Below are 13678 nucleotides of genomic sequence, written 5' to 3'. Positions count from 1 at the left end.
TACTACACTTTGATCTTAGCCATAAGGCCGAGAAGCGATAACTAAACCGAGTCGCAGGTAAACTATTTCTCTTGAAATGTGCAAAAGGCATATGAGAATTACACTAGCAGGATAATGATCGAACGAAAGCAGGATCAAAAGGATAATGAAAAAAACTTGCCTCTAACTGCAGAATATGCTGAGCAGCGGAGAATTCACTTACAGGTAGGAGTTTGCACAAAACGTATTCATACATACAACCTACAAATGTAGCAGTGGAAATTTTTGGCTAGATTTTCTTTCAGATCGTAGATTGTTCCTAGTAGTGTGTCAGCTCTTTGGCTGTCATCAGTATACATATTTATGTATGTACATAGGCATACATGCATATCTACAATGATGACTCCCTTTCCTCTTAAAATTCACTTTTTACTCACTGCGTGTATTTTTGTAGGTACGCTCCACCAACTCATCGAAAGGATTCACCATGAAGCCGTGATGATAAATGGTATTCCATGTTTGTATATCGCGCACAATTACGCCAGCATTGTGTAAAATATTCTGTATTGTCTCAGCAACCGGATGAAAAGGACTATGTGGACTATCCAAATACAGGAAGGAAACCTAGTAAACAAATATTTTAAAGTAATTAAAAAGCTATGTTTTAAAGCATTAAAAATATACCAAAGCCACTCACCTGCGTCCAATTAAAAGCTAAAAGCAGTGAAACCACTGACTTTGAAATTTGCGTATCCGGCGGACGCGTGCGCGCAAAGGTGGGAAAGTCCTGTTTATTTGACGTGTCGCGGTGTATGCAGTACTGCAATAAATTTAAGGATTAGTAGCATAATTTATAATATGGGATGATATGCTTTAGGTGGCTCTGTTTACATAGGATATCATAGGTAAATTGAAGGCGGCTGCCATGCGCCCCTCATGCACGCAGGTCTCTTGTGGTCCAATGTAGCCGGCTACTTGCCGAGTCCAAAGCGAGGCCGTTTGCCGTATGCTCGATACTTCATCACCATAGGTTTCGGCCACAATGAATTCCAGTGAATGACCGAGTTCCTTAAGCCTGCCAGCATTCACTTGGGAAACGGCGAGTGTAATGGCGCCGGAGATGGTGATGCCTGTAAAGTAAAAAATTGTGTTTAGATTTTTTAATTAAAATTTATTAGCCTTGTAATTAAAAAAGTTAAAATATTTTTTTATAGCAAAACTTGAAAAAGTCGCTTTAGAAGTTATCTATATACATAATATTAAAAAGAAAAATATTTTTTTTTTTATATATTTCATTTATGTAATTTTTAGGAAATCATTATCTTTTTATCTATTTACATTTTTATTTAATTTTCTTTAAGTTTCAGATTTTATTGTTTAAAAAATAATGTTTTTTTATAATGTTTTGTTTCTGTTTTTTAGATTTTATTGTTTTCAAAGCTCAACAAAATTGTTGGATATAATTTTTTTTAAAGGAAATGTATAATTTAAATTTCTTTTAATTTTTGAAAATTTTAAAAATTTACTTCTTGCTCTTTAATTAATTTCCTGTTTATTTTTGAGTTTTTATTATTTTAAAAAGAAATATATATATAAATATATATATATATATATATGTGTAGGTACATTTTTTATTTAAGAGCGCTTTCACATTACTCGGTACGATATCGGATCGATATTTTTGGTTAACACCGAACCTTTACCGACCACATGTATTTCAATTTTAACTTTCACATTAGAGCGATACGATACGCGATACGATATGAAAGCGACATCGACATGCTGAGTATGTGGGAATTGGTAGAAAGTGATGAAAACTGTGCTCACTTGCACGACAGCGACGCTGCGGCGATATAAATCGCTTGCCCATCGGCCGAGCGACACGCTTTGCTATCACACCGCATGTGGTATCGCGTGTCGTATCGCTCTAATGTGCACTGCGCGCATGTCGATGTCGCTTTTACTATATCGTATGAGCGGATTAATTTCGGTATATCGCACTGCAGTAAGACCGATTAGTAAATTTTTAGACCACACACATTTTTGCGGCGTACAAAAACAAGAAGAAGAGAGTAAGAAGTAAAAAAAAAAAATAAATATAAATAAAACAAATATTTATAGTTTGCAATTCAGCGCAATGCGGAATCGTTTCGGTATGCTGAAAATACCGAGGAAAAAGTGCCGATTTCATACCGAGTAATGTGAAAAGGTTCTTATTTAATTATAAAAAAACTTGTTGCTAAAAGATAAGCAGAATACCGCTAAGACCTCCTCATTAGAAGATCTTTCAATTATTTTTTCGAAAGACAGTAAAGAGCTTTACGATGGCTGACTTGTCTTTTGAAAGACCGTGATTAGTTGAAAGACAGTTGCCAGAATTGCCTTGTTAATTGCTGTAAATATATATGAGGTGGCGATGAAGTCGAGTAATGTGTCCTTCGGGTTCAAATGTCCCTCAGCAAACTTGCTACATAATACCAGTTTAACAGATTCGCGTCGTATAGACTCATAACCTTGAAATACAGATTGCGGTCGATCGAAAGAAAACCTTTAAAGCTTAAAGCAAATTCCGATATAGATGAAGTAAGAAAAGATCAACACGGACTTGAACAATTGGGACTTGAACAATTGGACTGATTTAGTTTATTTCTAAAATATTTCCTACTTCTATTTCTCAACTCACCTGGTCGCTGATAATCCAAATTTCCCGGACTGCGCTGTGAGCCGGTTAAATAACCCAAAGTAAATACTTCCGCTGAGACTTTGCTGATACTGCGCTGATTCAAGCTTTTTGTTGGCAACGGTAGAATGCTCAAATCAAAATTACCAATTAATAGTAAAAATATAATTACAAATAATGAACGCGTTAATGATAACGGTAACGATAACGATAGTAAATGCGTCGCAGACGTGCAAAGGAGTGTCGTCATTACGCGCAACGACGATAGGTTTTATTTTCCAACTACCCAAAATTACTGTTAAGTACTTGTGTGTGTGAGTGTGCCTCTTCTGCAAATGATTACAATCTAAACTTAACTTTCTTTGATCAACAAATGTTTTTCTTTATAAATTTAAGCTATTTAACTGGTAAGTACGTTTGGCACGCGACGGGCAATCTGGTTGGCAGTGTTGTTTGCTTGCTGAGCAATGTGGAATATTTGGCTGCAGCAATGTCAGCATTTTTAAATATTGTTGCAAGGGGATTTCACTAGCTTTAAGTACCTTTTTTGATTTAAGTACTTTTTTTTGTGTTAAGTTTACATCTTTCAGATTTTCAAATTTTTGTATATATTTTGTTTCTTTTACGCTTCATTATTAAATATTTTTTATGCACTTTGTTTCGATTATTAATTATTCTTCATTTTCTTATTACTGCGAGTACATACATAGCAGCCTACTGCATTATTTTAAATAATTTTCCTCGCATTTGCAGTCACTCCTGCTTCACGCAATGTCCTTTGCTTTCGTTCACGTTACATTTTTGTTGACTTAGCGGCTTCATTTTGTCCTTTAACGCCATTGTGTTAAATTTTTCATTAATTTCTTGTTACGAATATCTATCTGTTAGTGATGGTCAATACTTTAACCTCACATATTCATATGTGGCCATATTCTTTCCGGGATGCTTCCCTTGTGGCCTATTGATTTTCTTTTAAACCTTAATAGCTCGCCTTTAATATCCAGTTATAATACTTTTTCCCGCTGCTACCATTTATCTTTACTGTGCCATTTATACTGTTTGCTAACAATTTCTTTGGCTAGTTGTACATAATTCCACTTTTCCATGAATAGGAGGTTGGCTTTGAAGGTTTACTCTGGTGTTTGTCCACGGATTCATTTATGTCGCCATCCCTATTAGCTGAAAGTAAAAATAAAAAGATAAACATTAAATTATTTAGCGAATTTTAGAGCTTTCGTTAATAGAATAGAATATACGATAGAAGAGAGGAGAAAAGGCAATCTTACTAATCCCACTAATTGTATAAATGTGAAAGTTTGTGGGTGAGTGAGTTGTGAGTAGGTTTGCTGCTCTTTCACGTTAAGACGATACATATTTGCTTGAAATTTGTCACACATTGAGTTTTCAAATATAGGATATTTTGTGAAGAGAGTTGCCACCTTTTTCAATAGGTTAAATAAAATATTAAAACAATGTATCAAAGGAAAGGTGCTGCTCGAAAACGATTTATTTCGAAAAAACTTTGCAGAGGGTTGCCAAGTGTTCAAGAAGTTAACATAAATTTAATAAAGATGTTAAATAACATACTTTTATATGGGTATCAAATGAAAGCGGTTTAAGAAAAATTTATTCCGAAAATGGGTTTTAAGAAGGTCGCCACCTGTTTAGGAATTCAAATTAATTAACAATGTAAGTAAAACTTTTTATATGAGAAAGCACACGAGAGAAGTTACGATTTATTTCGAAATAATTTTGAACAGTGTTACCACGTGTTCAAGAAGTTAAAATCAATTTAATGAACAAGTTAAATGAAATATTGCCATATGGGTTTAAAACGAAAGTGGCTTAGGAAAAATTTATTTCGGAAATTGGTAAATTGGAAATATGTATTTTATATGAGAAATAAACTGAGAGGTTAAAGAAGGCACCGTTTCGAAACAATTTTTGAAGAGGGTTGCCACCCGTTTAGACATTTAAAATCATTTTAGATTAAATATGTTAATATTGGAGTAAAACGAGAGGGGTTTAAGATAGTTTTATTTCTCAAATATTTTTTATGAGGGCTGCCACCTGTTTAGAAAGTCATAATTGATTTAATTAACAAGTTAAGTAAAATATTTTAATATGGGTGCCAAACAGGAGAGAGGTTTAAGAAAGCTTGATCTCGAATATGGATTGCAAGAGGGTTGCCACCTGTGTAGGAATTAAAAATTAATTTAATTTACATGTTATATATTTTATTATTAGTAACAACCGAGTGAAAGCTCTATTTATAGATAAACTATTTAAGGCGAAGGTTGCCACCTGCTCCGAAATTCAAAATCAATTTAATTTGCAAGTTTAATTAAAACTTGTAAAATGGATGTCAAACTTGGGAGGACCATGGATAACTTAAAAACTTTACAAAAAAGTATTGAACCCAAAACCAATACTATAGAAGAATTTCTTCAGCCTGATGTATGCTTCACACCTTAAAGAGTTAGTCAATTCAGATTTTTACATTCAAGTTTTGAATAAACAACTTTCCCTTTATTCTACGAACATAATTGCATTCGGAAATACTTTACACACCCATTTAATATTTCCACTTCGTTGAATCGGACATTCTACCTTGATTGCGCATTGCAGATTTTCACTTCCATTCCTTTGGAGATTTTAAGCAGCGCAAATTTACCACCCATTCTGACTCTTGCTTTTTGCCACTTAACAACACACTTTTTGGCGAAAGGACTGTGCGTGCTCCTGTAAGTGACTTGTCTACTCCTTTGCCTTTGTTTTTTCTACCTTCCACTTCGTGCTCCTTAATTCTTCACAAGCTACCATTTTAGCTGACAATTGAAAAAGAAACTCACTAAGAAAACAACTTAATTTTCGACGCATTTGTTCTAACGCGTACACTTTTATTTAGTTGCTGGTGTGCTAGTGAAAGTACGATTTTAATTTAGGAGAACCGAAGAAGTGCACAGAATAAATTACTTCATAGACAAAACCCAGGCGCAAAATGACCTTTTTCAGAAAATTTTGACGATTGTAACAAAACAGAGGTGTATAGACTCAGCTATATATTTGAGAAAAAGTTTAGCCCTTAGTTGTGCTGTGTCCTAAAAGATTCGTCTTTCTTTGCAAAAATCCATAATTCAGAATTCTTAAGATGCCCTCGGCTTCCATAATAAAAACTTAAAGCACCTCGGTAGGCGAATTCTTAACTCAAAGGCTTTACGAAGATTTACAATGCCCTAATCTTTGTCTGACCTAGGCCGGAAAATAAAAGAGAATGTGCTCTGAAGATTGTCTTCAAGTCAAAATCAGTCAAATCCATTCCGATTAGATATCCATCAAGTAACTTTATATCTGCTCTGTTTAAAAGACTGATACACTTCCTTTTGAATGAATAACAGCAGCGCCTGTCTTGTCTAAGCCCCCTTACCGTTCCCCAAAATTAGCGGCATTTTGAGTTTACCAAATCAGTATTTATGACTCTTGAAGATGGCTAAATGGGACCACAAAATGAGTCCCGTTCTACGGGGGTTTCGATTTCAGATGTCATATAGGACGTTCTTCAACCAAATTCTGAAATAGGTCGTTGTTGAAAACTTTTTTTTTTGATATAGGGCGTTTTCGAACTGGCTGCCGAGATAAGTCGATCTTCCACTAAGGCATCAAATGATGCGGCAACAGTCATCATAGGAATCATCTCGGTCGCTACACGGGGAAAAAAGAGCTAAAGCCGAGCAAAGAAGGGAAAAATGAGACGACGACACGGAAACGTTAATAATCCAGGAAAAGGTTGCATCTCAAGATCGCTAGGAGAATTCAGCAAAAAGAGCAAAACGACGATATACTTCCTTTTAAGATTTCCCCTTGGAACGGGCGGGAGAGGGCGAACGATCCCGACAGGGGTGGCTTTATCTGAAAATTAATGACAGGGTATCTCAATTAGATGATACTTTACACGGCAGCTGAAGTAGAGCTTCGTGCTCCAATATACTCCCGATGAAATACTTGATGGTGGTACCGGGAGCGGAAGGAAACAACGGAGCATGGAAGTAAGGGTAATGTTTTCGATACTGCTTCCTCGTAAAACAGAGCTCCACGAAACAAATTATGAGCCTCAGTCCACTACTAAGGCACCAAACGGTTCATAGAGCTTAATTAATTGCAAATATTACCGCCACTTTTTTTTAAGTTGGTAGAATTTTGTAAATTAAGGAATTTTTTTAGTATGGTTCAAGCCGCAATAAAAACTATATAAGCAGATAAAAGTTTCAAACATTGTCCAAAATTTAGAAAAATTTTCATCACATTTTGGGTATGCAGATTTTTATTTTTTTATTATATTTAATTTTAATATAATAATGTGCAAGCTTAAAGGTGCTAGGACTTACAGTATATTTTTAACATTTATTTCTTATTTTGGTTGATGGGTGAGCTACTGCATATCCGAAATTTACCGAATGTTTTTTTTTTAATTTTGGAAATTTTGATAAAAATTTGATGAATTTTTCCAAATTTTGTACAAAGTTTAAAACTTTCAGGTTGTTCACACTTGTTTGGTTATTCGGTAATCTGGTTAAAAATTATTATTCTGTAGTGTATTTTATTGTTGTAAACTGAATAAAAAATATAACCACATAACCAGATAACCTGATAACCAGGCAAGTGTGGGGGAACAACCTCATTTATTTATATAGTTTTTTTTTGCCGTTTCATCTATATTAAGAGAGATGAAATTTTTTTGTTTACTTGCAAAACACTACCAAATTAAAAAAAAAGTGGTGGTAAGGTTTGCGTGTCAATGAGTGTAAATCTGAAGCATTTCTAAAATAATAAAATTAATAAAAAATGTTCGCCACTTTAAATCAATTTTCTTTTTTGCCAAAAATATATGAGGAATTCGGATTGCTGGGTGATTGCTTTCACTTGTATGTATATTTGTATCCAAAGTTTGTTGTTTAATTGCATTTTATTGTTAGCGAACAACCACATATATACATACGTACCTGCTAGGGAAGTTAATTTTTTTCGCTTATTACGATCCCGGGATTTTCGGGATGTCGTTTAGTCCCGAGATTTTGATATTCATTACTTTTCAACAACTTAAATCGAAAAAATTGCTTCTAGTTATCTCTCCTACCATAAAATAAATAATAAATAAATGGGTTTGAAACCTACTTTTTTATTTAAAGTGGCGTTTTTTTCTCTCTGACGTCAGGATTTATACTAAAGGACTTTGGTATTTCAAAAATATGATTGATACCAAAAATTATTTAAAAAATGCAAAGCAATGTAGAATAAAAATATGTGTACCAAATGAAAGAGGAAATTTCTTTAGAATTTAAAAAAATTTTAATTTTTTGGATTCACAAGGACGAATAAGTAATTTTTTAAGCTGATAAAGTTCGAGGATGTTATCGAGTTCACATAAGTCCTTAAAATATAATTTTTTTCAAAAACAAATATTGCAAATTTCAATGATAAAATTTTAAAAGGACATTTTCAATACTTACCAGTCATTGTGCAACAAAATATTGAACCTGGTTAAATTCTACAGAATTGCCTCTTTAATTTGATACCCATACTTCTTCTCTAAGCACATTTCAATGAATTTTTTAAATCATTTTTGTATTACTGACGTCAGAGTGAAAAAACTAAAAACGCAATTTTGCTATATTTGGTTCATGGTTTCGCGAATATAATGATTTTTGTGTGTAAAATTTACAATCGCACGGTGTTATATGTATAATGAGCTAGATATTTAAAAAAAAAAATATTTATTGTTAAATTAAAAACAAGAGAAATAGCCAACACTGGTTAAGAAAAGTAGTTTCTATTATTGCCATCAGTGCAAATTACAAATCCCGAAAATCACGGGATTATTTTCCAAGAATCCCGGGATTGTCGGGACCTAAAAAGGCCGGGATCCACGGGATTAACATTTCTAGTACCTGCGCAGGAAAAGAAATCACTCAAATTGCAAGCATCTTGATTAAGTCTTTTATAAAGCAGACGACCTTTAAACACTTTTCAATTTAACATATTCACAAATTCTCATTTAATGAACTGATGGCTCTGAAATGTTTATGTAGTTGTGCTTGGAATCATTACGAACTATTTGACCCCAAAGATGACCTTTTAAACAGACAGACATGTACATCAATAAGTGTAAGCTTGCTGTCAGTAGTGCAAGACAGATGTCTGCTGCTAAAAAATACTGGCATGCTCTTCGCAAACGCTATTTGCTTAGCCAGACTCTTAATAGCTCAGGATAGCTCAAAAGAAAACATCCAAAATGCCTTAACAAATACGCTCGAATTGCTTAAAATTATGCTTTAACGCACATTTAGGCGATTTCCCATTAATTTCGTATAGGCAACCCTTGTCAAAAAAGTTTATCTGCTTCCGATTGTTCACATCCTTTCCTTGGTTAGCGAGCATCCGTCCGTCCGCCGGCTTGTCACTTTTCATTGAGTGCTTGTTGGCCTTCACAACTAATTTACACCCACACACACACACCAGGAACACACCCAGAGCCAATGTCGACTTGCAGCTTATTATATCATTTATGCAAATTAAAACTCTTTTGTCGCTTGTTTGCTTAAATATGCTTATGAATTTTGAATAAATAGCACAGCGCCATTCTATAAAGCGAATTCTTCGCGCACACCAACCCTCCTTCTTTGCATCACTAGCGCATTGTATGGCCAACAAATTTATTTTACGAGTATTTTCTTACCAGAATGCTTTGTTGGTATTTTGGTAATTGCGCGTGTTGAGTGACATACGTGTGCCCTAATTTGTCAAAGATTCTACAACGGTTTTTTTTTGGTTTATTGCAAAAAACATGGCTCAACTTATTTGCATACGTATGTACATATGTATGTATGTAAGGCTTACAAATATGCGTGTGTGTTAGCTTATTTTACGCAAATAAAAAAGTTGTCTATAATGAAAACTTGAGGCCATAAAATTTGTGCGTGCGGCACGTGGCTGACTTTGAAAATAAGATGAATACATGAAAATAAATTTTTTGCGCATTTTTCGTTGTTTCGGTTTTTTTATGAGCAGTATTTCCTTTGCAATTTCTTCGGCACTTCTTCTGAAGTGCATTGAGGCAATAAATCTAGAATGGCATATGTTGGGCATAAATCTTGATAGATATATGTATGTATGTAGATACCTATTTATTAAAAATAAGCTCTCTTCTACTAGCTGTCTTATTAGTTAATACGAGAAGTGATGGCATCAATGAAGAATTATTTTATATGGAAATGTTTCTCTATGGAAATGTGTTCATTTTTCGTTTGCTATCCCCCTCGTCAAAGAACTATTCGTAGATAGAATTTTCTAATTTGTGCCAGTCATACTTTTTTCTGTGTACTCCGTTTAAACCAAAACATGCAGGCTGCCCTTATTTTATCCACTACAGTAGTCGTTTTCTTAAGCATACCTCCGCTGCTTTGGATATGAGTAGACCCCCCCATTGAAGACGCTGGGCATTCCAGAATGCGCTTGATATTTTATTCTGAGATACCTTAATAATTACATTCATCTGTTTCGCCGGATTTAATACCACTTATGTATGTATGTTAATGTCTCATTGGACATTAAACAAAATATTCAAATTGTCTGCAGAAGAGGTGCAACCGGCATCACATTAGTGCAGCACGCCCGCTTCTTGAAAGGTTTCGGCATTAAGAGACGAACCTGTCAAATCGATTAAGCGTCAATAAATTTCTGTGTATTGATGACATTTGACTTAGAATGGAATTTTTAGTGGTACATAACCAATGTTGAAGGAATCAACGTGGCAGTAAGGAGCATAGAAACATTGGAGTCAAAAAATGAGGCATCCAGGCTTCGCAATAAACTTTTTAAAACTCATTCGGCAATAGGAGGTATCAGGAGGCCAGATGATTAATGGACCGATTACAGTCAGGAATTCTTGGAAACCCTGATGAAAAAAACACAATTTCCAGGTTGCACGGATTTGTCAGATAGCTTTCAGCAGTTTTAATAAGATATTGGTAACATGAGCTATTAACTGATTTGATTCCTACAAGTCCGCGGGACCAGATGGGGTAGTGTCGGCCATGTTACAACACTCCTGTGAGAGTGTGGTACCCTAGCTCATTACATTTACAGACAACATCTTAAAGACTAGATATAAAAGCTTCAGTCTTAAGCGTAAATTAGATATTCAAAATATATGTATGATTAGGAATAAATTGATTCTAGTAATGAACCAAAGCGAGATCTCGGGAAGGCGAAGTCCAGATCTTGGCACCTAGAAATTCTAATAAATTTAATGAGAGCTCTTGAAATAAGGTCATAATTTTAATATATAGCTTTATTTAATTTAATATGAAACGGGTAAGTTCTATGTGGAACATTAAAATTTATTTGCTCAAGAAGCTCTCGACAGTCCCTAGTCCCACTAATAATATTATAATAATATTATATATCTACTGATTTTAGCGTGATATTTATTCCAAAAGCAGGGAAACTATACTCTTCCCCTGAAGGGGTTTTCTTCTTCTTCTTCTTTTTTTTTAGGGGTTTTAGGCCAATAAAAATCTCATCATTCATACTGAAAACATATCGTCGTTTAAAGTACAAAACCGCGTATCGTCATTCTGCAAAACCGCGTAACTGACATTGGCTGCCAAAAATTGGATTTGCGTCGTCCTGAAATATATTAGACAAAAATGCGATTACTTTATAAAAAAGCGAACCATTTTGAAATATGAGTATTTTTACTCTCTAGAAAATAATTTATGCAAACTCACATATGCGGTTTTGCATTTTCTTGATACGCGGTTTTGCATTTTGTTGATACTTGGTTTTGTACTTTAAACGACGATATATGCTTATTGACTTATTCTTAAGGGAGAGTACTTGCATCCACACAATGGACATTGTGCAGCATGCCTATCGTACGGGTAGATCAGTCGACAGCGCTCTTCACGAAGTGGGCGTTACTATTTTAAAGTAACCAGCTTCTTAGGTGTTGAGGGTGCCTTCAACAACGTCAAAACGGAAGTGATTAGTAAGGCTTTATAGAGGCACGGCATCAAGCAGTATATAGTAGCGTGGATCCACTATGTAGTTGCTGAAAAGCAAAGTTATCAAATCAGATGTTAGCATAGGGTACGTGATTAGAGGAACAACAAGGATAACTCCACAGGGAGTGTCTTATCAGCCCTGCTGTGGCTCTTGGTGCTAAATTAGCAGTTGGAAAGCTTCAAAGTTAGGACAACGAAGGTAGTTGCCTACGCTGATGACTTGGATATAACAACTTCCGGAATATTCTTGTCAAGAATTTGGAGCTGATGCAGTGTTTCCAACTGGACAAAACAAAATGGGCTGGGAGTTCACCCTTTTAAAACCGTACTTGTCCTGTTTAATAGGAAAAGTAAAAAATTCCGGGATTCCCCGAACGGGACTAGCCTGAACCTTACCTTCCTCAGGCGAAATACTTAGATTTTAACCCTGCCTCCAAACTTATGTCTCTAGGCAAAACGTGGAGGAGAGATCAAAGAATATCCCAGCATTGCACTATACTTGCAAAAGGGCTTTTGCGAGCAACCAGGGCCTGTGACCGCATATCAATCACAGCATTTACACTACAGTCATGCGTCCGATTTTAAGCTATGGAAATCTTGTGTGGTGGGAAGCATTGGATAAAAGCAGCAATAAGAAAATATTTAATGTTAAGAGTGCAGAGACTCGCAAGCTTCGAAATATCAGGCGCACCACAAGAAGGGCTAAGCGTGATCTTTTATTTGAAGACACCAAAAGTATTTGTAACAGCCGCAGCCGCAAAAGACGCCTCTAAGTAGAATAAGGGAAAATTGTGAAAGCAGACCAATTACGGGCACGCAGCGGTATTACAGGTAATAAACAGTGGACGGCGTAACGGAATCAAGGGCGACTTAGATGTTGAAACTGATAACCTCAAGTCATCCTGGGATTTAAGTTTTTAGATTTCCATACATTTTCCAACTAAATAAGATTGTGAAGGCGGTCTACTGCGTGTAAATGATGGTATTTCCATTTACACCAAAACCTCCGGGATGAAAAAATAAATCAGCTGCAGATAAGGCAATCAAATCGCATGATTAATAACTGCAGCTATAGAGAAGGTGGCTTGTTTCATACGGAATAGTAAGTCTCTGTCAAAGAGCGTCAATATATTCGTTGGCTACCAGGCGGCATTGAAAACTTTAGGTAGTAAAATCGAAATCAGTTCGGAAATGTCGTGGATCGCTGGCTTCACTTTTACTTTACTAATTTATTCATATATTTGAAAGCAAGCTTTCTATGGAAGAGAGAATGATTCAAAATGGCAAATTTCAAATTACAAACTGCCTTCTTGAAACTTTAGCCCTTAGACTGGATAAGGTAAACGTAATACAACATTTCAGAGTATCAAGCTGCTCGGATATAATATATATTTTATTTTTTCTAGAAAACTAGAATCTTGAAATAACTAATCGAACTTATTGTACATCCACATATTTATCTAAAAAGCGGGATATCTAAGCACTTATCTGCTCTTTCATTTACATACATATGAACATATGCATATAGGAATTGTGAATGGCAATTCAGAGGAAAATTTTTCTTCTCCTTATCTGTCTGTTGAAGTGTCAATGCTTAAAATTTATTGCACAGACTTGCTCCCTGCGTTTAGCATTGTGGTCTGTGAGGAAAGTAATTTAGAATGTCTTAGAATAAGAGAAGTAAAAAAGCGTGATAAAAAGCTAAAGTGTGAACGATGCTGTCAAATACCATTCGCCCTGTGCTTATATGTATGTATGGTATGGCATGACGAATGAATTTTCCAATGAACACATACGAAATTAAATAAACATAAATAATTGAATTGCCATTTTCGATTGATTGCACTCAGCGTAGTAAATTCTGTAGATATGCGTATGTAATTTTCCAATGCGCTCTATACAAATACAAAATGTATTTTGTGTGCAAAGAATGCTATTTGAAATTGATTTTCCAACT

The 13678-nt window shown here is 35.0% G+C and overlaps 2 protein-coding genes across 4 annotated transcripts in view; one reads left to right on the top strand and one right to left on the bottom strand.

The window, feature by feature from the left end:
- The window catches only part of LOC118739040 (nuclear hormone receptor FTZ-F1), a 628268-nt gene that overhangs the window by 486932 nt on the left and 127658 nt on the right, over positions 1 to 13678 (top strand). The window lies entirely within an intron of this gene.
- Positions 734 to 13678, bottom strand: part of LOC118739049 (speract receptor-like) — a 52443-nt gene continuing 39498 nt past the window's right edge. The window contains exons 2-3 of the mRNA XM_036470160.1: positions 2663 to 3838; positions 734 to 1109 (exon numbers count right to left, since the gene is read on the bottom strand). Of these exons, the coding sequence (XP_036326053.1) occupies positions 853 to 1109; positions 2663 to 2909 (504 nt within the window). The 5' untranslated portion in view covers positions 2910 to 3838 and the 3' untranslated portion in view covers positions 734 to 852. The remainder of the gene's footprint in view (positions 1110 to 2662; positions 3839 to 13678) is intronic.

Source organism: Rhagoletis pomonella, unplaced genomic scaffold, assembly GCF_013731165.1.
Source record: "Rhagoletis pomonella isolate Grant_MI unplaced genomic scaffold, Rhpom_1.0 Rhpom_scaffold_00005, whole genome shotgun sequence".
Lineage (NCBI taxonomy): Eukaryota > Metazoa > Arthropoda > Insecta > Diptera > Tephritidae > Rhagoletis > Rhagoletis pomonella.
Note: the sequence above shows the minus strand (reverse complement) of the source record. Positions and strands in the feature narration are given on the sequence as shown.